The following is a 23,857-nucleotide window of genomic DNA, read 5'->3' as shown; positions in this document are numbered from 1 at the left end:
ACCATATAAATAAGATTGAAGTCTATTTTCATCACAGAATTCTCCCCACCCAACATGGTATTGGTATATACTGTATTCTCATAAAGACCAATACCATCTCTTACCAAAGATCTTAGAGCAGAGAGCGCATGTGCTTTGCCTATGAAGCTGGAACGTTACCGATGTTGGAACGTTCACTTCAACACGTACAGCAATGCTATAGGGGTGTGATGGATCACCAAACTCACGGTTTGGATCACATTATGGTTTTTGAGGCACAGATCTGATAATTTTTTGGATCAGCAGAATAAGGGGTTGGAGAAACGAATAAAAAATAAGGAAATTAGGTAACACCTTATTTTACGACCCGCAAAGTACCGCGTAATTAAACCAAATTTACAGCGTACCTATTTGTAACAACAGGGTACCTCTACAGTACGTACTTGTAGGTATAAGGGAACAATATTTTAAGTTTGGGGTAATAAGGGGGTAAGAATATGAAGAATTATAAATTATTTATACTCTAGTATTTTATATCAACAGGGTACCTATTGTAATATTACGTGGTATTTATGACTTATTCAAGTCTATGGGGAAGTTATGTTTTATTTTATCATGATTTTATTGTGACATTTTCATATTGACTACTGAATGTTGTATACAGTCGATGTCTACGAGCCACACTGGCAAATAAATAAAACAGCACATCACTTTTATTTTAGTAGCCTATATTACTTGCTTTTAATAACAAAAGTCCAGCTTTAATGTGGTTATCTTTTTTTAAGGTAAGTACAATAAAAATAGCAACTTATTCCCTATTTAGCAGGAAACTCTAACATTTGCGGACATATTTGAAGTGGTGCTTTGCAATTTTGACTCTAAAACTCTTTTATTTCATATTACACAACAATGACCACAAAGCAGCACGCTATTTGTTTATTTTTAATAGGTGTTATCATTGGTAGAATAAAACTTTGCAACATGTGTAAACACAAGAATTTTAGCCAAATATAATTTATGCAATGGCAAACCAGAATGAAACAACAGCAGATATCAGCTCGCGCTAAAGCAAAAGACGACTACATGCGTAGGCTACTGCGATCCTGAGGTGAAATTATTTACGAGGTTTTAAAAACTTTTTACACTGAAGTACGGCTGCGAGTGATGTGAGCAGGATCCGCATGCAGGATACGGTGACTGGTTTTGTTGACTTACGCATTTCAAACAATGTTTTTTCAAGACAGTTGCCAGCTAACAGTAGCAGCAGGTTAGCTAGCACTTAGCCTAAAGTTATTAACGTGCTCAGAAAACTCAGTTTTTTGTCAAGGCACAGTGATGAAAGATTTACTGAAGGCTTTCATATATGTTTTTTATATGTAATGCAGAACAGCATTTGTGAGACGACATCAACTCAACATCCGAGTGGACAAGAACATCCAACAGAGGAAGCCAAGCCGCAAAAACAACGAAAAATTGTCATGACTTTTTATTTGAAATAAAAGTTTTGTGTTAATAAAAATGAAGTGTTGGCTTAATTATAGTGTTTTAAAGACGCTTTGAAATAAGTTGTTATAAAAATAACAATATTCTGTATGTTTATGGTATTTACCCTATAACATTTATAACAAGAGGTGAACAAAGCACCACTGGTTTATAGCCCGCAAATATGAGAGTTAGGGGACAGTGGGGTAAAGTGAGACATTTTTTACATTTGCTCCCCTCTAAGTGAGCTAAAATGATATATAAGTCAAATGTACACATTTCCCATTAATTCAGGATGTTTCCTAGCTATGGAAATGACCAGAATGTATTCAGGACAGAGAGCATGCAGTGAAAATATGATTGTTTTAAAAAAAGTGTGTTATGTGTTCAGTTATAATAATAATATGATGTTAAGCTGATGTAATGTGTTTACTTGTGGTACTTGATTGCAAGGAGAGAAGCTGGCTGCATATGATGTTGTGCCTTCCATGCGTCCTGTGGTGCTCATGGGGCCTTCACTTAAGGGCTATGAGGTGAGGGGTCATACATTACCAATGTCTCTCAATATATTCAGTGTTTAAAAGTACACCAATACTGGTTTCATACAAAGGGATTAACCTCAACCATCATATATTTATTTTATTATTTAAACAGTAAAATGTTATTCTTTTTATGAAAGACTTTACGTATACTGTGTGTATAATAGAAGAAACTTTGACCTATTTGTGTATTTATGCCACACTCAGATGTGTACAAGTATTTACTGCCCTCTGCTGTACATATTGAAGCATTAACCAACTGTTTCAATCCCCTTTTCCATTTACTGTGCAGGTTACAGACATGATGCAAAAAGCCCTCTTTGATTTTTTAAAACACAGATTCGAGGGAAGGTATGTAACTTGCATAAGATTAGTGCTCGATTTTACGCATGTTCATAATTGGATGTCTTTGGTTATTTATTAAAGATGTTCACATAGTTTTGACCACATGCTGTTTTTTCAGTTATTACAGTACTAAATGATGACAGTTTGATCCCCCAAACATAATTCTATGATTGCATCCTTGCTTACCATCATAAATCTTACTGTGAAACGCACATACTGTATATGCAAACTGATGTCGTCATCTTTGTGGACCTTGTAGATCATATGCATTGTCAGTGTTTTTGGGATGTACATATTCAATATGTAGCATCTCGGCAAAATATGATTTAAAACTGTGGCCTCTGACAAAGAAGGGATATGGCTTTTTGATTTTGATTTTGTGTGTGTTCGTTTTTATCAGTCATAATAACCAACTAAGGAACCTGTGTTACTAAATGAGGTGTGGGTAATAAGAAAACATTGGAGAAATATTTTATTGTAAACGCAACGACATCATTAAAATGAATTTTAAAATATAAAATGAATAAAAAAAATATAAAATGAATTATGTGGTGGATCGTGCATTTATTGGCACTGAACATTTGAAACTTCAATAGTTCTGTTGAGATTCCCACCACAAGGATCAAATCAGATTATAGTTTCCCATACAGTGATAGCCTGATGTTAATATATATTGTTTGATTTTATACAGCTGATAAGGGCAGTGATGTACAGAATTTTTCTGCTGATACCAATAGTTTTGTTTTTACTCCTTGTTTGAAATGAATTATGTTGTGAAGTCCTACAGTAAAAGTGCAGAGCGTACAAACTGCATTTCTGTTGTCATTTTTACCTGAGCTCAAAATCATTGGTTAATGCACCATGAACTAACAGTTGTAGCCACTTTAACTAATATCAGCACAGATTAATGCATGCTGAAAAACTCATGTTAGCAAATGCATTTACTAATATTAATTACACAAACGCACACGCACGCGCACACACACGCACACACACACACACACACACACACACACTCAGATTACACAACCACACACTTTTAGTGTTACACAGCACACACTGAGGAGGAAGCACCACCACCGGAAAGATCCATCCACCCGTGGGACCCCAGCTCCTGCAACGAATCAAAACAAGAAATTGATTCACACAAAACTATTTGTGGCGATTAGCCTTATTCACCAAGCCACTGACCACCACAAACACAAAGAGCTGCACAATTAATTAAACCACATCTATACAGTATAGCACGTGAAGGTAGCATAAGATGCGTCAGTGCAAGTTGTTTTTAAATTAAACTCAAACATGCATTTTAGTCTGGGACTAGGATAAGCCCTGCCCAGGAAAATGCCCCATAGTGACTTAAAATTGACATGTTCCCCAGTAGATTTTTACCTGCATTTGACCTATTTTAAATCTTGTCACTATGAAATGTAACAGGACATCTTGTATAGTAAATGCAAACCGTTTAACAACATTATGACAGTGGAGCTTCCACAGTTGTGTTTGTTGGCAAGATGGTATTTGCAAGTTGTATTTGGAACAAAAAAGATGATACATACACATATTTGATCTAAAATTTTCTTTAATGTACATACAGACTTAATGGGATGCTGGTTTGCTGGTCTTCAACATGGAAAGTGGAAATGCTTTCTCCCAGCATACAGTATGTTGTCTTTTGGTTGACTGTTTGATCCCAACAAGATACTTGCATGTGTTACAAACACTTAGTGTGTGTTCATACAAGTTGAATACTGATTAGGATAATATAAAATCATTTTAATTAACTTTTCAATAAAGAAAAATAGATGGTCTATAACTCAGTTGGTAAAGCATTGGGTTAGCAGTACAAAGGGTTGTTGGTTAGATCTCAGGGAACACACAGACTGACTGATTAAATGTATAGCTTAAAAAGCGTCTGCCAAATGTATAAATGTAAATGTTGCAGATTACAAGCTTAATGGTAAAAATAAAGCGTGGGACATACTGGATACTTCTACTATTTACTTTGCTTTTTTGTTTGTGCATTATCTTATTTGATATAATGGCAAGCCTTTGAGGCCCCGGATTCCAGTTCTTCACTGGCTAAATCTTTCTGCAGAAACTTTGCTTTGCTGAAAAACAAAAAAAGAAAAAACATTTGTTCGATGCAGCTAAATGCATTCAATTTGCATAACAAAATGTAAAAAGAGAGTAATTTTGCTGGAATGGCTTTCATGGAACAAACATAAGGTCTGGTAAAATAATCAACAAGTAATTTTAAAGTAGATTACCTTATACGCTTTAGCTACAAATCATATTGTATAAAAACACTGTAAAATGTGTACTAATGTATATAATGTTAACTACAGATTGGCTGCCTAACCTCTTTTCACATAGTTGTATTTCACATAGCCTACTGTGATCCATTATCAGATTGGTTCACTCAAACTTTACATCTAGTATTCTATCCCCGGCATATGCGGTTGGATCTTAGATGTTAATAAAAATGTCTACCTATTCCAGTTTGCCCAAAGGCCTCACCAATTCAGGGTTATATTTCACCTCTGACGATCAAATGCATATCGTAAGTACAAGTATTGAACCGAAGTACAAGCCCTGCTAGAGAAAGGTGTGACATAGAAAGTTCCTGCGACACAAGGGTTTAACAGCTGTCACTTCCTCGTTCCAAAGAAGGATGGCAGTCCTACACTGTAAAAAGTAAAAAGTTGGATCAACTTTTCAAGTTGGTCAAATTGGTCTCTCCCAGACAGGTGACTGTGCAGCCTGCATGTATGGCCCCTCAACAGAGTCTCTATGCCTTTTGGGGGGTACTGAACAAAATAACCAAGGCCAGAGACGCTTCAACAAGGTGCGTGTGTGTAAACAGATTATTGGACTTTTGGCAAGGACTTTTGTAAGAGATCAGAATGATCATCAAAACATACAGAATAGTTACTGCTTTTGGATCCGTACTGTATAGTGTTTTATAAGGAGAGTAAAACCTACAGTACTGTATAGCGGAAATTTGGATTGACATAAAAACTTGTCTTTGGCATATAACACCGTCGTCAATGGTGGCAAAATAGTTAATTAATGGTTTCTTGTTTCATAAGGCATTCTCAGAAATTATGACAGCATACTGCATTTCTCCTCTTCTTAGCATCGTCATGCACAAAATCCTGGTACCTGAACTTAACTATTTTTGACGTAGCGTGTCACAGGTCGGAGAAGCGGACCGCCCCTGTCGCGGGTCACGCTCCTCCTAGTTCCACCACGAGGAGGTCCCAAAACCACCCCAATAACCAGACACACGAGAAAGGAGTTATAATTTAAAATATGAAACTTTATTAAACATTAAAATAAGGAGGGAATTAAATAATTAAAAAGAAAGGACATCCCCAGTCCTCAGGGCCTCATAGCAAGAAAGGAGGGGGGGTTCTCAAGGAGATCCCCCTGTATGAAGGTCTTCATCCCACACTCCACCATTTCCCAACAGCTGGCTCTCTTCACGGCTCCGCTGACCTCGAATGGCTTCTATCAAGATACATACACAGCACGACACTGCAAGCTGTAAAGTGTATACACACAAATGAAGACGAGGCTCACCCACGGCACTGCACACACACTCAGTGAGTTATGGACGAAGCCACCCATGGCCCGGGCCCGCCGTGTGGTAGTTTGGATTATATTTCAGGATGAAGGGGACGAGATGAAATGTAGAGGAACGTGGGGCTTTCCCCTACGGTGATTCGGATACACTGCGGCTCACCCACACTTCTCTCTCTCTCCAGTGGGGCCGTAATGCAATGGAGCTGCTCACAACACAGTAACAGATAGCACTTCAACATTCACAGTACACAACTTAGACTGTAACGTTACTCACGTATAACTTCTATTTCCAGGATGGGTTCCCGGCTCGCCCACGCTTCCTTTCTCTCACCCATGGGGCCGTAATGCAACGGAGCTGCTCACAACACAGTAACAGGTAATGCTTTGCTTAATCGTTCCCCATAGGCAGAATTCAATCCTACTCACACTTAGTGTGGCTTTCGGCTGTCCGCAGATAATACCGCAACCGTCCTCAGCGTAGTCGTCGTAGCAACTCACTTAGCGATCCTTCTTCACTTCGTTTGTCCAGCTCCAACCCCTTTGGAGTAGTCGCCGTATAACAGCCCTACGATACAACACAGCAGCACAGACAAACACAACGCAGCCCGGTTTCTCTCAGTGGTGCTTCGCTTTAAAATAACCCACAACTCCTTCCTTTGGCTTTTCTCGGGCCCGCACTCTTTCTGTCCACTTATAAAGTGATCCCCGGATCAACGGCGCCAAAAGCGCTTCGCAGGAAACGTGTGTTGTGGTCCGCCTTAGGCGGAGCAAAGCTACCCCACGCTGCCCTTTTCTCAACCACTGCTGCTCTGTCAAATGTGCTTCTAAGGCTCCTTTTATCTTCCTTTCATCCCTTTCCTCAGCCAATCGATAATCGCTATAATAATTCGCTTCACCTGCGCCTCGTCAGGCTGCATTCGTCACCGAACAGCTGCCGGAAGTCCGGTGTTGTAAGCAAGTCGTCCGGGCGGAACCATCATCAGCGGAACCAAAGACCCCAACTTTTTGTTCCGCCTCCACCAAAAAGTCAGACGGTGCAAGCGCCTTCAAGTTCTGTCAAGACTGTTAGGGGGCGTGCACACCAAAGCTTTTATGCCTGCGTCCGGCGCATGTTTTCAATTGTTTCCAATGGATGCTCTGTGTTTTTCAAATAAGCCAGCAGCTAATATTATTTTTCCACGCTGAAAGCCGGTGCTCAGCGTTTTTTTCCACGCTCAGCTCTGAGTGCCGAGAGTTGAAAGAGATTCAACTTTGGGTGAAAAGCTTCGCTTGTCAATGTCAGTTCTCACACGGTCTTCCAATCACAGTGGAGGAGGGGAGGGACAAGTATCACATCAACCAAATGACGCAATTCCATTGGAAACAATTGAAAACATACGCCGGCAGGGGGCGTAAAAGTCAAGTCTCAAGTCATGAATGTCAAGTCAATGTCAAGTCGAGTCCTTTTTTAATTTGTCAAGCAAGTCTCAAGCCTCAAATTTGCAACTTAAGTCTGACTCGAGTCATATGACTCAAGTCCCCCATCTCTGAGTCTATAGGTGTTTCTCAATGTTAAAGAAGGATCCTTGAAAGACAGAATTCCGAGGATGCTACGTCATCGACATCCGTTGAAGGACTGTTCCAATGTTGAGGAACCTTGGAATTTCAACCAAGGACTGAGCCCTTTGTTCGAAAAATATCCCATATACAGGAAAGGATGCATATGTGTAGCCTTCGCGCTCTTTGCGCTCTGAAATCACCCACAATCCTATGTGCACAGCGCCAAAAGCACACCTTTTTACTGACGTAATGACGCAATGACGTGCAATTGATAGCCTGTTCCATTTACATGTTGGCTGAATGCTAAAGAGGAGCCTCGCCTAGCCTCTGAAGGAAGTGACTTGGAAGGACCAGTTATTATCCTTGACATTAAGAAACATCTTATTCCACCTTCCATTTGTTATTTACTATGATTAATTACCCATGGGTAAATATGGTTTGTTATTTGTGGATTTCATTAATGCTTTATTATTTTTGGTACTTTTGTGTATAATGAACTGAATGTCACATGGTCACATGGTACAAGTCGTATATAGAGATCCAAGATGGCCGAACAGCCGGTGGCAGGGTGTAACATCTGACAAACAAAAGTTTAAACTAAGATAACTGACTACTGCTTGTGGAGTGTATTACGATTTTAAACCATCAAGTTATGATTTGAACCATTAAATTGTCATTTAAGGAATAAAAGAGCACCTTAAAATGCCAAGACCAAATCAAAGACGAGGCGAGTTGTTGGATGTCACACCAGCAAGCCAAACCTGCCTGGAGGTAAAGGAAAAGGGCGCTGGTAGTGCCGATGATACTTCACCGATACGGCTGACAATTTTGGGGTACTGAGGAAGGAGGTGAGCGACATAAAACAAACAAAAGTTCCATGATGAGAAGTGTGAGGATCTGAAAGGCTGCTCATGGAGAAATAATTTAAGACTTTACTCTGTACCGGAGGAAACAGAAGGAAGTAATATGATTGAGTATATAGAAAAGCTTATTCGTGAGCAGCTTAATATCCAGGAAGAGATTTACATTGAAAGGGCGCATAGCGGCGCAACAACAGGTGTCTCCAAGGGACAAGCCGCGGACTTTACCAGATCAATTATTGTTTGTTTCCGTAGTGTTAAAGAAAAACAATGAGTGCTACATGCTGCATGGTCTCTAAAGGACATTCGGATTAAGGTCCAATGGATATATTTTGATGAGGATTACACCACTAACGTTTTTAAGGAGCGTGCAAAATATAGGAGTGCAAGGAAACAACTCCAGAAGCGAAAAATCAAGTCTCGTGTTCTCTACCCTGCAAAACTCAAGTTGTTTCTGCAGGATGGAAAGACTATGATTTTTGAAAATCTACGAAAAACCAGCTTAGGGTCTAAAGGAACACTGTATCGCTGGAAGTTCCAAGAAAGGGCTGGATTGGGACTCAGCGGTGCAGGCTGTAGGATGGCAGTTCCCCCCACAGTAGGAGCAAGTATGCTCCCGCTGGGGAAATAACAGCCAATGTTGAATCTCCTCGACTTTCCTTGGACAGTTATGAAAATTATAAAAAACACGATTAATAAGGTATGTTGAGAACACATTGTGGCAAGTGCTAATTTGTATAATTGAGTGCAATGTCCACAGTGTGTGAACAAACTGAAAATTCAGAAGGATGTGTCTATGACTATGATGAACTGGACTCGGAGTCTAATTTATTTCCAAACATAAAAGATACATGTAAATATTATACAGATGCCAAATTTAGGAACATAGAAATGGCTGGTTCATTTTCTCTTATTCATTTGAATTGTAGAAGTCTGATTTGAAATTTTATTAAAATACATGATTATTTGAACACATTACAAAATAAATGTACTGTTATAGCTTTGTCTGAGACTTGGTTAATGGAGGAGAAAGGTGTAGATTTTCATTTGAGGGTTATGAATTGTTTTATGTGAATTGGATTAATAATGGGGGGGGATCTAGTATGTTAGTAGTGATTTCAAATGTAAAACAATTGAGTGTACACTCTTAGAATGAATGTGTTAAAAACAACACATTAGTGTTGATTCTGGGACAACACACTAACTTCGTCGTCCTGAATCCACCCATCTCTGTGTTATTATTGAAACAACACATTTTGTGTTACTTTTAACAAACATGTGTTATACTTGAACACAAAATCAACACAAAATGACACATAATGTGTTAAAATTACACATAATGTGTTAAAAGCTTACTGCACAATGATGTGTAAAAAATTAACACATCCTTTCTAAGAGTGTATGACTATTGCAACTGAAGATTTAATGGAATGTTTAACTGTTGAGATTGAAATGAAGAAACAGAAGAATATTGTTGTCACATGAATATATATAACTCCAGGGTCTAGTATTACATTATTTAATAATATGTTAGAGCAATTATTGGTTGGGGTGAATGAAAATAAAGTGTCTATAATTTGTGGGGACTTCAATATAAATCTCTTGAATGTGTCTAATCATTCCAGTAGTTTAGATTTTCTAGAGTTAATGTAAAGCAGAGGCCTTTATCCTATCATTACTAGGCCTAGCCGAATAACCTCCAGTGGTGCCACATTAAATTGATAACATTATTGTAAATATGTTTGAAAAAACTAATTTGTGGAAAAATGGCTGATGAATTTAATACATTTTTGTTAATGTTGATCCAAATCTTCCCAAAACTATACCTCTACATAATGAAAATAACAGTTGGAAAGGTAAAAAGCAGAGTCATGCAATCTCTTTTTCTTGATGAAGTTAGTGAGAGTGAAATTATTTCTAATGTCTCTAAATTAAAAAGTAAATACTCATGTGATAGTGATGGCTTAGATATGTATATTGTCAAATAAACTACACATTACATTATTATTCAAATTCAAATATATTATTAATTTGTCTTTTAACACAGGCTTCTTTCCAGATAAAATGAAGGTGGCTAAAATTATTCCACTTTTTAAATCTGGTGACAGGCATAGTCTCACAAATTATAGGCTATATCCTTGCTTTCCCAATTTTCTAACATTCTGGAGTAGCTTTTAGTTAAGAAATTTGATTATTTTCTTGAAAAACATTCTTTAAATGATGATAATAAGTTTGGGTTCCGAAGCACTCGTTCGACAGCTATGGCCTTGATGGAAATTACAGAGGACATTACTACAGTATTGGAGAATAAAAATCATACAGTTTTCATTCATCTCAAAAAGGCCTTTGATACTCTTGATCATGGCATATTGATTTCTAAATTACAGACATATGGAATCAGAGGTGTAGGATTAAAGTGGATTATTAGTTATTTAGAAAATAGACAACAGAGTATATAGGCCATGAATCCAAGTTGGAAATAATGCAATTTGGAGTCCCTCAAGGCTCTGTGCTGGGGCCTAAATTATTTATTTTATATATTAATGATCTCTGTGACAAATCAAAGATTTTACGTTTTGTTCTTTTTCCCGATGATACTATTTTTTGTTTCTAAGGTCGGGACTCAAATTAAAGACTTGGTTGCTTTACAAACCTTATTGGTTGTTTTGAAAGCAAAATATTACCTGTTACCGAATGGATTACAAGCCTTTTTTACGGCAAATAGTGAGACAAGTAGAAGAAATAATGATTTTAGACAACCGTTCGCAGGAAATACCCTCAACAAACAAATGTGTGTTTCAGTTTCTGGTGTGAAAAGAAGGAATTTCCTAGATAATGATTTAAAATGTTGTTCAAATATTACTCAATTTAAATATAAGTATAAACAGAAGATACTTAATTTGTATAAAGATGAATGTGAAAATTGTTATAATGATAATAATAATGATGGTTTCGAAGTTGTTTTCATTGCAAGAATTGTTACACTGTAAAGAATGCTTTGCATGAGGCTGTTATTGTATAGTTTTATTCTGTAAAGATATAATATTTAAAATGTATTTAACTTTGAACAAACTCTTGCCAGTAAATAACATAAATGTAAATCTACGGTAAATTACCAGCAACCCAGCTGCAATAACATTGTAATTTCTGTATCATTGTATTATTGTTGTTTTTGTTTGTTTAGTGCTGTGTAAGCAGAATTTATAATAAAAACAAAATATAAAAAAATTAAAATAGTTAAAATTGAAAGCAGATTAAATCTGGTCAGCGTTATTTTGTTAATTTTTTGGTGTTGGTATTTTTTTTGTTATGTCGGTGAGGCCATCTAATTTCTAAGTTTTAACTTTCTTAATATAAGAATGGGGTAGGAGTTTATTGTCAGGACTCTGCCTTGAAGTCTTACGTTATATTTGTATTTTGACATGTGGCAGAGTTCTGGCAGTCCCAGGCCTTATGTGGAGGTTCATGCTAGTGATGGGTCGTTCGTGAACGAGCCGCTCTAAGAGCTGATTCTTTGTAGCGAACGAGCAGAGCCGAATCTTCAGACGCAGGCAGGGGTGGCACCGTAAGAGCTGGCTCTTCTAAGGTAGCCGAGCCAGAAGAGCCGAATCTATGAAAAGAGCCGGACTGCCATCACTAAAATGTAAAGCCGGAGCTTGAGCCGAAAGAGCCGAATCTATGGAAAGAGCCGCACTGCCCATCACTAGTTCATGCCTTGTTTTTTGTGTGGCATGTGCCTCCGGTGTCTTGTCTTGTGACCCCGCCCCCTCGTTCTCCTGCTTATTAGTAATCATTGGTTTTCTCCCATCACCTGTTCCCGCTCGTTATCTTGTTTGGTTTCCTCTATTTAATGTCAGTGTATCTTTAGTTCTGTGCAGGTTCATTGTGTATTGTTCTCGTGTTTGTGTGGGTTTTAGTTGACCAAGATCTTGTGTAGTTTATTGTTATCTGTCTAAATATCCTGTTTCATGTTGTGTACCCCCTCGTGGGTGTTTGTTTTGTGTAGTTAAAATAAAGTATTTTGTGTTCTCCCCGACATCGTGTGCTTTTGGGTTCATCTCTCCAGCAATTCCTGACATTTATAAGATTTTTTTCTTCATCTACTCCTGTTCTTTTTGTCATTGAATGTATTTTTGTTGTGTTTGTTGTTGTGGTATTGCATTAACATGAAATTAAATAAATGAAATTTTTAGGGCCTGTTAATTTATTGGGTATGAGCTAGAATTTTAAATAAAAGGCTAGAGCTCAAGGTTGGTGCTAAGGCTAGTTGGTCTAGCCTAATTTTTCACGTTCTTGCACTTTTTGTTTTTTTATTTTATTTTTTATTTACCCTTTATTTTACCAGGTGATGTCCCATGTTTTGTTATGTGTGTTTCCTAGTGTCCAAGTGAATGTAAACTCAGAAATAAATCACCTTTGGGTTGCACCAATCCTCTGCCTAGTTCAGTGCAATGAGCTTGACATTAGCGTTGCTTATTTGCTACCATCTCTGTGCTCTCTGAGCAAACATTTTAGATATAACAAGACATTTAATTCATAACAATATTATAAAAAAGTAGGCAAAGGCGGAGTCTTGGCTTTCAAAACAAGTGCCAGTTGGCAATAGCCATAGAAACCAGGGGAGCGCTTAAGACATATACTGTATGCACATGCGCTTTAGTGCTGACTGACTCTGACCACGGCTTGATATTCGGGTATTACACACAATGTAAATCAGACCAAGGAGCAGAAGTAATTAAACTTGTACCAACCACGACCTGACCGACAATTTAAATTATATACCCAGACCAATATGGTTCCCAAGTCTGGTCTTGGGTCCTCTATGAACCCTTTACCTCCCACTTCAGTATAATAAAATAAGGTAATATTCTAAAATAGACTTGTACTGTACCTTAAACATTTCATTTGTTTATGTCTTCCATATTGTATTTGTCATACGTTGTCATTTTATCTGTATTCTTAACCCTGGAGAACCCACGGGTCGAATGTGGCCAATAATTGCTGTTAATAAGGTTCTTGGGTTCTCCAGGGTTAAAAACCTACTTGGAAAAAATCATGATAAGGTTGTGAATCGTGATCATGTCTTGGAAAAATGTGACCTCATTGTGACCAATTCCCTTTTGCTATATTGTTTACTACAACTATACTAGCACTAGCAGCATTATACTAGCATAAACCAGCCTGGACAAGCATGAAATAATGCTGGTTTTGTCATGATCCTGCCAGTCTGTTATAGTTATTCATATTAATTCATCGTCATGTGGCAGGATTGTGGCGGTACCCATGTTTTGTGTGACAGCACATGGCCTTTTGTTTGGGTAGTGTGCTACCGTGTCTTGTCTTTGTCCCCGCCCCTTGTCTCCTCGTTAAATATTCATTATTAGTTAACTCCCCGCACCTGAACTTCCCTTGTTATCTTGTTTAGTTTCCCTTATTTAAGGCCCCAGTGTGTCTTGTCCTGTGCTGAATCATTTTGTATCATTTGTGTGTTCTGGTTTGTTGCTATGTGAAACATAGTCGTCATAGTCAAGTCAAGAAAGTCTAATCCTTTGTAGTTTTGTCATATTGTGCTCTTGTTAGTGGTGGGCAGAGCGAGGCTTCGTGAAACACTGAAACAGTTGAATCAATTGTGCCGTTTGTTTCGAGGCTTCGAAACATCAATCCGAAACCGCCTCCACAGTGACACCTAGCGGTCGTTTGCATGTCTTTACATGAAGCAGCCTTGACAAGATTTTAGACGAGCGCTGACAAATTGTATCCCACATGTTGTTTGATTGACACACACTTGATAGGATGGGAGAGAGGATAGTGCTCCCGAATCTCATGCGTAGATCTTAGGATCGAACCCGGGAAGTGCATGCGCTATACGTCATCATAATAAAATGCTTTTTGTTGTTGTTTTAACATCTGTTTGACAACTACATGAGCTTTTAGGCTCACAATTGTCGATAACTATAGGCTATTCGGGTCTATCTAATAAAAAAATGGAATAGAGATATACCAAATAAATAATAAGAGATTCAAGCCATAATATGCCACATTGTTTACATATAAAGATCTTTATTCAAATATATAAATTGTTGATAAACTCAACCAGCTTCTTTTTTACATATAATTTCTCCAGCCTTTGAAAACATTCTCTCACAAGGGACACTTTTGCTGGCATGCATTTTTTTGTAAGTGTTACATACCTATGAGTAAAAATTACTTCTTTTCAGTAATTTATAGTATTTGATCTTGCCAAAAACGCATCTGAGGTATTGTCAGATTTGTTTCCTACCCTGTCAGTTTAAGATTCGATGCAGATTCGACAGGTACGCCACCTTTCGAAATACTTGTGAAATGAACCGCTTGGTGTTTCGAATCACTTCATCACGTGACATGGGTGTTTCGAATCACATTTCGAAGCAGTGTTTCGAAACATTTACGCTTCGGGATCTCGACACAGTGTCGAAACGTCAGTTTCGCGGGAGCCATCCCTAGCTCTTGTCTTAGTCTAGTTGGTCATCGTTATTGTTTTGTCTTTTGCCCCCTCGTGGGCTCTTTTGGTTATTAAAACATTTTGAGTTCACCTTTTCCCTTGCACTTGGGTCCCATCCTTTGTAAACCATGACATGTTTATGCTGGATTCATTTATCAACAATGAGATACAAACAATATATGTAGCAACCAAAACCAACCTTTCTGTTAATATTTAATGAATAAATAAATATAAAGTTTACCATTTGGATCAGTGCAGACAGGGCGGCCTCTTTGGCAGATGTTTCCATGCTTTTCTGAACAAGGTTTATCTATCGTTTCAAAACCTATAAAGTTTATCAGGGCACTACAAGTGCCATCTGGTTTTGTTTCTGTGTTTCCTTTGACAAATAAAGAAATAATCATTAAGTAAATGTTAATGAATGGTGAGCTATTCAATAAAACAAGCCACAAATGTCTATGATGTGATAAATCAAAGCAATATCTAAAGTTCTGCCCCTTTGAGTTATTACATTTTCTTACATCTACATTTATGCATTTTACAGCACAATGCATTCAAGGTGTAAAACACACAAAAGTCTATCTCTGTGTTGTTTTTCCCCTTTAGGCATACATCGTACATACCTAAATCTCTAAATATTTCTCACTATAATTTTTAAATCTAGCGATAAAAATGAGACACAACAATGTGATCATTACTTTTGTTTCTTTATTCTACACATCTGAAAGCTGTATTGAACTGAAGTACTGCTCCCTTTATAATGTCTCTGGTGACACCTTTGATAACAGTGCTGCTCACATCAGTTAAGCTACAGCATAAGAATTCATTTAGAGTGAGAGATAAATCTTACCTTTTCTCTTCTGTCCTCGACTGAATCCATCGGATTTGATCAGTCCTGCCCAAAGAAAATTTTGTCTCTCCTGCATCATACCTGGTTAACATTTTACATTCAGAAATGTAATGTATTTGGGATAGCTTTAATGTTCTGTTTGTATATGAGTTTTGGATAACTTCTTATTGTCTGCTAATATCTTACTGTATGTAAACTTCATACATGTAACTTCTGAATAACATTGAAGCTCTGTACCTGAAACAAATGTGTGTTCACAAGGCTCAGAAACACTCAGGAGCTCTGCACCCTGCTGCTGGCAGCTCTTGGTTGCTTCATGCCATGTCAGTTTTGACTCATAATTCAGTTGGTAATAGACATTTGTTTCAGGATTTTTCACCCATAATTTATCTGTGAAAATATAACCCATACATATGTGAAAGCATATGTTCTAATATTAAATTTATAATGTACACCGTGATAATTGACTACTAATAACTGAAAAGGTCCTGTTTATCATGTTATATATAACACTTAAGCTGGAGTGAAAGGAAAACGTACTGTTAGTTTCCCGTGTTGGACAGTAGCCCCACAGCTTGTTAACGGTGTAGTTAGACTCCACTGCACACCATAGAAGAAGGCCATTCGTTATGGTACAATCTGCATACCATGTATCCTTATATTGGAAAGGAAAGTGGCATGGACGACCATGTGCATTTCCATGAATTGTGTATAATTCTATAAAACAAAAAGATAAGAATAAACATTTAATAAGAAGAATATTTCATAATTTAGCTATTGAGGAACACCATTTAACTAACTGAAGAACACATATTTACACATTTGGCAGGCACTTTATTTAAAGGGGACAGAGAAAACCATTTTTACCTTGTCTTTGTTGAATATTGGTAGTCTACCCGCATTAACAAACATACAAAAAGTTCTAGACATTCTAAACATCTCAGTCTCATAGAAATTCCTCTTATAGAAATGTCAGCCAGAAAACAGTCCAATCTGAAAAACTGATGCTTATGACATCACAGGCATCTCCCTGCCCCTTCACTTTAAAATAATTGGCTAAATTTTTAGAGTGGCAGCAAAGTCAGCCAATCAGTAATGAGATTGCAGGTTAAGCCAGTAGGGGGAGCCAAATAGGTGCAAAACCACTTGTTTAACCCCCAGGGGTCCAAAAACGCGGGGACGCGTTTTGACGTGTTTTCTCCTTATCATAGCAGAATCAACTTAAAATACTCCATCATTAATAATCAAACACTTACGTGTTTGACATCATTTGAAACTCTGAAGGTTCCTCTTTAATTAGTGTACATTTACAATAACAAGAGATCTTTGTGTTTTTGTCAAATAAAGAAAATAAACAGGGTGCTCATTCAAACATTTCTGTCTCCGCCAGCTGTCTCTCAAATCACGTTACAAAAATTAGTTGAAACTCCGCGAATACTCGTCACACAAACATAATACACATATCCAAAGAAAGCCTGAAATGTCTACTTTAAAACAAGCTAATTATTATCAAAAACAAATATTTCCTGTTTATATAATCTGCATTGAAGTAAAGAGAGTACCGTTTTTCCTGGCTGAGCTCATTATCTATAATGCGGTCACGCCCACACGCTGTTGACATGGTAATGAAGAGACGAGCTGTTCAAACCAGCAAAGCGTAATGTTTGATAAGATTTAAAGACTTTAGCGCATGTTTGGATTATAAACTTTATACACACACGTGAGGAATATCTTCATTTATGTCTGGACATTGAGGAAGAGAAGCGTTTATCTTTAACGTTACCTAAGAAGAAGAACAATGGAAGGCGCAATGGAGGCGGATATATTCCTGAAGAAACTGTAAGTCATTTGTCTTCATTTATATTTGCTATCATGTAATATGTTATGGCTTGTGCAGTTCAGCCTACATAAGCAACCTTAACAGACTGCACGCTTCGGATTGAAAAACGTTCGCATTGTTTTCAAACGAGTAACTTACGCGTGATCACGTAATGGCGGATTTCATTGTTTGCTGTACAGTGTTAGACACAGTTATTCACTTTCGTATCCTTCATGGCAACTTTGAGTAATGCTGCACTGCTGTGTCTTTTAAGTGTGTGCTGTAAGATTCCATGTTTACATGCTTATTTACAAACGAGTACGCGTGATCACGTAATGGCGGATTTCATTGTTACATGCTGTACAGTAGACACTTTCGTATCCTTCATGGCAACTTTGAGTAATGCTGCACTGGGGGGGTCTGCTGTAATATGATATTGTTTACATGCAATGCATTCCATACATTGCGCTTTACACGCGACACCGTTTTATTATGAGCTCCGCGTTGTTTACACGGAGACTCGCCTTTTTTTTAATTATAAATTTACCTTGGCCAGTCTACCTAGGTGTGTGAAAGACATCAATCACGTGACCAAATGGTGGCGCAGTGGTAGTGCGTTAGGCCGCCACGTGGTAGACCCGGGTTCGAATATATTTATCAAATATATTGAGTATATTGAGTTTAGGCGACCACCGTTACAAGTGCTATCATTTACCCATCAGTTATGTATGTAAGGGTATTTCTGTGGACAATTTATGCTAACAGCTGTTCATAACTCTCTTACAGGTCTGCATCCCTCTCATCAGTAAACTATGAAGTGGAAAAACATATTCAAACTCTTTGGACATAAAGTTGTATTGTAACATGAGCCACATGAAGTTTACTGCTCTGTTGTTTATCAGTTTCTAAAAGTTAAGTTTTTGAATAGGGTCCTACTGACCTTCATTTCTATTTTGATTATATTGTTAACTTCTTAATAAACCTCAAACAAACATGTTCATTTGTCCTCACATTCTTTACTGTAGTTCCCTCCTCCCTCATTATGCAGATCATTATGCAGCTCATTATGCGAGCCTTTGTTTGCTAGCTGTCAATCAATCCTTCTCGCATATGGCCCCTCTAAACAAAAAGTGTCTTACAATTTCTAAATCAATATACTGGTTTATGTGAATGAGTAGGCAGGATGATTTTCACATCATTTTAAAGAAAAAACTCTAGACTACTAGATTCTGTTTAGGAAAGTCTTGTTAAAACATGTTTAGTATGGGTTTTGTGGACTTATATCAGTGACTTAAAATTTTAGCTTTTTTAAAAACCACGCATAAACCTTTTTCTCTCAAAAATACAAACATGTACATACATGTAGCTCATATAATATTTTAGCCCAGTTTGTGCTGAACACAGTGGTATGAGACACTTGCCATTATTATGTTTTAAAGCAACTGAAAAAAGACCAAATGTAAGAGCATGTCAGAACCTCTGACAGTGTCCCAAAATGGTCGGACCCCAGAGGGTTAAAATCCCCCACCCTAATAGAGCTATTTGAGAGAGGTTTTTAGGAAGGTTCTAAGGCATGGGTCTTCAACCGGGGGTCCGCGGCCCCCAGGGGGTCCGTGACGGAACTGCCGGGGGTCCGCCAAATGATGTTTAACGACAAGCTATTTTTTGCTTAAAACATAAAATATATGTACAAAATGTTACATGTCCCCTTTAAGTTCTGCACGTGCGTGGCCGCATAGGTTTGAAGGCGCGCATTCAGTTTAGACAGCGGACCAAAATAAAATATCTAAAGATTATAAATGTCCACTCAGGAAGCAGCAATAGCGACAGAAAAGTCATCACAAAACAGGTAAATCTTATGTCTTTCTTTCAGAATGTCATTTTTAGAATCAGTGCGACATGTTGTCTCATCTATATTTCTGAACTTGGACGGCTGTTTCACGCGGTTCAGATTTAAAGCGCTAATTCAACAGGCAAATGACACCACACCGCGTCGGCATTTTAAACTGTGACAAAACTATCGCTTGCATTTAGAAACGAATGAAACGCGCGCCGTGATGGTTCTTTGTGCAAGATTTATAGTCAGGTTGAAGTCCGCCTATTAAAAAATTGCCCCAAAGAGATGCGCTCGGACTCGTTGCATGTTGTTCTCCTGAGTCTGATATGCAGCTATGCAGAAAATAAACCTGCGTTACTCAAACTCATGACAATGATGATACACGAGCAAGGCAACAGACCTCAAAATTCAACCTCTATCCCCACCAGAATAGAGAGTCTTTGTTACCATTCACCATGATCAGTCATCTTTATAAACTGAAAGCCCTTGTCCAATTCACAGTAAAATGAAAATATATTACACTGCAAATACCTTAAAATAATATTACTATTATTATTATTATTATTATTATATTAATATAAAAACTAAATCTACTTTAACAAAAAAAAATTATGCATGTTAATATAGTATGGCTGTGTGACAATATGGTTTGTTTCTATTTATAAAACAGTTCCAGTCCTTGATTCTGATTGGTCATCAGTTGTACTTTACTTCACTTTGCGTTGTGCCTAATACGAAAAGGCAGCCTCTCGTACCTTACTGCTTACTTAAATATCTCTGTTTTACACATTTAGTATCAGGGGGTCCCTGCTCCATGCCTCTCTCATCTAAGGGGTCCCCGACCCAAAAAAACGTTGAAGACCCCTGTTCTAAGGCATTACAGACCCAAACAAAAACATTTTTGTCTACATGTCACATCACAGAACAAGGATAAATACTCCGTTCAATCATTCTATGTCACCTTTAAAACATACATACAAGTCTTTTCCATTTGTGACCCCTTTGAATCAGACAAATTGTATTCACCATGCTCTATCAACTAAGCTACCAGAACAGTTACAGAGTTTAAGGGACACTTTACCTGTTTGCATTAAGCTTTGGGACCCACTCACGCTACAGACCTGTTACAGACCAGTGGGTGGGACATACGAAAATACACGAACATACACGAAAAGAAACGGTCAGCCGCCATCTTTATGCTAAGCTAAGCCAACAGACAACGTAGAGCAAGTTCATGTCATAATAATAGCAGAAGGTAATCGATATGATATGGAAGAGGGTGATATCGCAAGCGTGATGCTCTAATCCGCTGTTCGGGTACCTTTATGAGCCACAATACAGCAAAGACAGCCTCTGCTGCGTAGAGAAGCCCAGACTGGCAAAAAGCTTTGATGGAATAGTAGTAGCTGTACTCTCGCTGTGTGACTTCTGTGTGGTGAACGGTCCCGGGGAAGAGAGGTACTTTGCATTTGGCCTTGTTTGTTTCACAGATGCGTTTCTGCTCACAAGCACAGGCGCTGAGCCCGCACGTCTGTGGAGTAAACATATTGTGCGGTGGACGTGTTTGTGTGCATTTTCTTCCTTGGGATTATTTACACGTTTTGCCAAGCACTCTTAAAAATAAATAAAAAAACTGAGTGAAGCCTGCTCCTATGACACAATTAGTTTGTCTGGTGTACCAACCACCCAAGCTTTGTATCGTATATGGACAGCGGCGTCCTGGATACATATTTTAGAATCATAAACTGGAAGCAACAGCCAAAAGCGTGCGTAAAACATAAACGGACGTCTGACTATAAAGTGAGTGTTTATATTTTCTTTCTTATACTAACGTGGCATGTATGTACACAATAGCATACAGCTGAGTGGTGTTCTGGATTTGGGGAGGTGGCTTGCAGAGCTGTGCATAGTGGGAGTTGGAGTTTTCCATACAAATCAGCCTTAAAGTCACATTCTGTCTTTTCTCAGTCAAATAGGCACCAAATTCTAAATGTATGTTTCATTTCGACTACAAATATGACCCACTTTCAATTAAGATTAAGGTTTTCTACAGGGGAAATGTCCCTTTAAAGAGTTATATAGGAAAACAAACACAAGCATTGTAACCTCATGCCAAGTTCAACTGATTTTTTTAGGCACGTACCTTCATAAGGCCGAGAGCAAATGTTGTTCTGTGTACCCTGAATTGTCCATTGACTCTTTGTTCCAGTGTCTTTAGAGATGAGTGGCACACCATTATCATTTACAGCAAGATACAGAGATTCATCCTTTAGCCGAAGCAATAAATCACTCTGGCATTCCCACTTCTGCAAAACATTGTCATCTTCACACATCAACCACTGCAGCTTTTTACCCACAGATTTACTACCAACTCCAAGGCATTTCTTTGTGTAAATGTTCAAAATACGATCCTTTGAAATCCAGCGAAACTGTTGTAAGTCAGCGCTTTGGTCACAGACAGAAAGTTTCTCCAGGTTGTTTGTGATGCATTTGTTATAATGCACACTATATATCAGAAAGTTTCCTTTTGCACAAAAATAAAATGGATGAGATACAGTGGTGTTCAGCTATATACTCTCCATTAATAATTCATTTCTATTTTAGTTTGAAAAGAAAAAGAGAAAAGCTACATACCTGACTGTGCAAAGCAGTTTAATAAATCTAATAAAAGCAGACAAACAACACTAATTATTTTCATCTTGATGATCCAGTGACAGTCTGAGCTTCTCAACTATCAGATTTGCCTGTTTTTTATATTCAGAATGATATCCTGTCATGTGACTCCTTTATTTTTAGAAAATGATGAAAGATCTTTCTGGAAGTGAAGGAGACATGATTAAGACAATTATTAAGAAATCTTAAGCAACTTGTTCTTAATAATTGTATCGGTCTGGGTTTTTTGGGAAAACTTTCTAAACATAAAAAAAATGTGTTACCCCGGTGCCTTAAAATTTTATGTTAAATTGACAATACATTTCTTGTTGAAATAACTTACCCTCAAAGTGGAGTCATTTTAAAATAATTCATTTTGATGGTGCAACAAGTAAAAATATTTGCCATGTTAACTTGATATAGGTTGATTAAACAAACAAACAACAACAAAAAAAACATTTGACTATCTAAGATCTAAGAAGTAATGATCCAAGATGGCAGCTAGTAAAAGGTTTGCTCAGTGTCTCTCTCTGGACTGATTTCATTTAAATGGACATCATAGTATGGATTTCATAGTATTTTATTCCTTTTAAGTTGTAGTTTTAAGTTAAACAAGTTATTTATTTGGACATTTTATTCTGAATTTTTAAGAAGATTGTGGATTATTATAAAAATACCTCAGCATCGAGCTAATTTTGCTAATCTGAGCCTGATCAAATTGAATTTATTGGCCCAGGCTAAACAGAGTCAAGCAAAAGTGCTGGAGCCTGCTACATTCTCCAAGAGTTTGGACAAACCAGCCTGAGCTCGCTATATTGTCTGGAGCTTGGGCTAATCAGCCTAGGCCTGCTATATTTTTGGAGCTTGGGCTGACCAGCCTGGGCCGGCTGCATCCTTTTGGAGCTTAGGCTAACCAGCCTGAGCCTGTTACATTTTTGGGGCTTGGGCTAACCAACTTGAGCTTGCTACATCTTCATTGGAGCTTGGGCAAACCAGCCTGAGCCTGCTACAATCTCTTGGAGTTTGGGCTAAACAGGCTGAGTCTGCTATACACTCCTGGAGCTAGGCTAGCGGGCCTGGCCTGCTTTATTCTCCTGGAGCATGGGCAAACCAGCCTGAGTCTTACTCTTCATCTTGGAGGCTAGGCTAACGGGCCTGCCTGCTACAATCTCCTGGAGTTTGGGAAAACAAACTTAAGCCTGCAATAGCATTTTGGAAGCTGGACTATACTCCACAGGATAAACTGGTACTGTTATTATTATTATTAGTAAATTAATGATAAAGGCTTTGTTTTTTATTTTTTTATCCATGTTGGTCACTTGGAACTTTGAATCGGGTACTGATTCTAGGGTGATTTGTTTTAACAACATGATGGGCATACAGGAAACCTGTTATAGTTGCACAAAATTCAGTATTGATATGCACCAGGAACCATTATATTTTTGTTGGAACCTAGAATTTTGGATGGATTTGTATTGGGATTTGCCTAAACTGCAAAATTTTCTTGCTTTGTATAATTTGTCTTTTGCAATTAAGGACAGGCATTGCCTGGTTTCGGCATATGATAAGCCGGTTTCAAAATATACCAGGAAATGCAGATTGATGATTACACTACTTCTACTTCTATCTGGAAATGTGCAGCCCAATCCTGGCCCTTGTTTGCAAAATGTCTTGACCCCTGCTGAATTTAAATCAATGCCTGGATTAAAATTTGTTCATCTTAATGTTCGCAGTTTACTTCCCAAAATGGACAGGGTTAAAATTTGGATTGAATCTACAGATGCAGACATAGTGATAATTTCTGAAACATGGCTGACGAAATCAATTACTAATGAAGATATAAATGTGCATGGGTATAATGTTTTTCGTAGTGATAGGCCAAAGAA

The 23,857-nt window shown here is 37.9% G+C and overlaps 1 protein-coding gene across 1 annotated transcript; it reads right to left on the bottom strand.

The window, feature by feature from the left end:
* Nucleotides 1-3,956: 3,956 nt before the first annotated feature.
* Nucleotides 3,957-22,088, bottom strand: LOC129442100 (macrophage mannose receptor 1). Its single transcript, XM_073871249.1, has 7 exons — nucleotides 21,954-22,088; nucleotides 21,463-21,843; nucleotides 16,204-16,380; nucleotides 15,901-16,053; nucleotides 15,664-15,744; nucleotides 15,055-15,192; nucleotides 3,957-4,456 (listed from the first exon to the last, which is right to left on the bottom strand). Exons 1-7 carry the CDS (start codon nucleotides 22,015-22,017, stop codon nucleotides 4,428-4,430), a joined length of 1,023 nt encoding a protein of 340 aa, XP_073727350.1. The 5' UTR covers nucleotides 22,018-22,088; the 3' UTR covers nucleotides 3,957-4,427.
* Nucleotides 22,089-23,857: the final 1,769 nt, after the last annotated feature.

Source organism: Misgurnus anguillicaudatus, chromosome 2 (assembly GCF_027580225.2).
Source record: "Misgurnus anguillicaudatus chromosome 2, ASM2758022v2, whole genome shotgun sequence".
NCBI lineage: Eukaryota > Metazoa > Chordata > Actinopteri > Cypriniformes > Cobitidae > Misgurnus > Misgurnus anguillicaudatus.
This window is presented reverse-complemented; position numbering and strand designations above follow the sequence as displayed.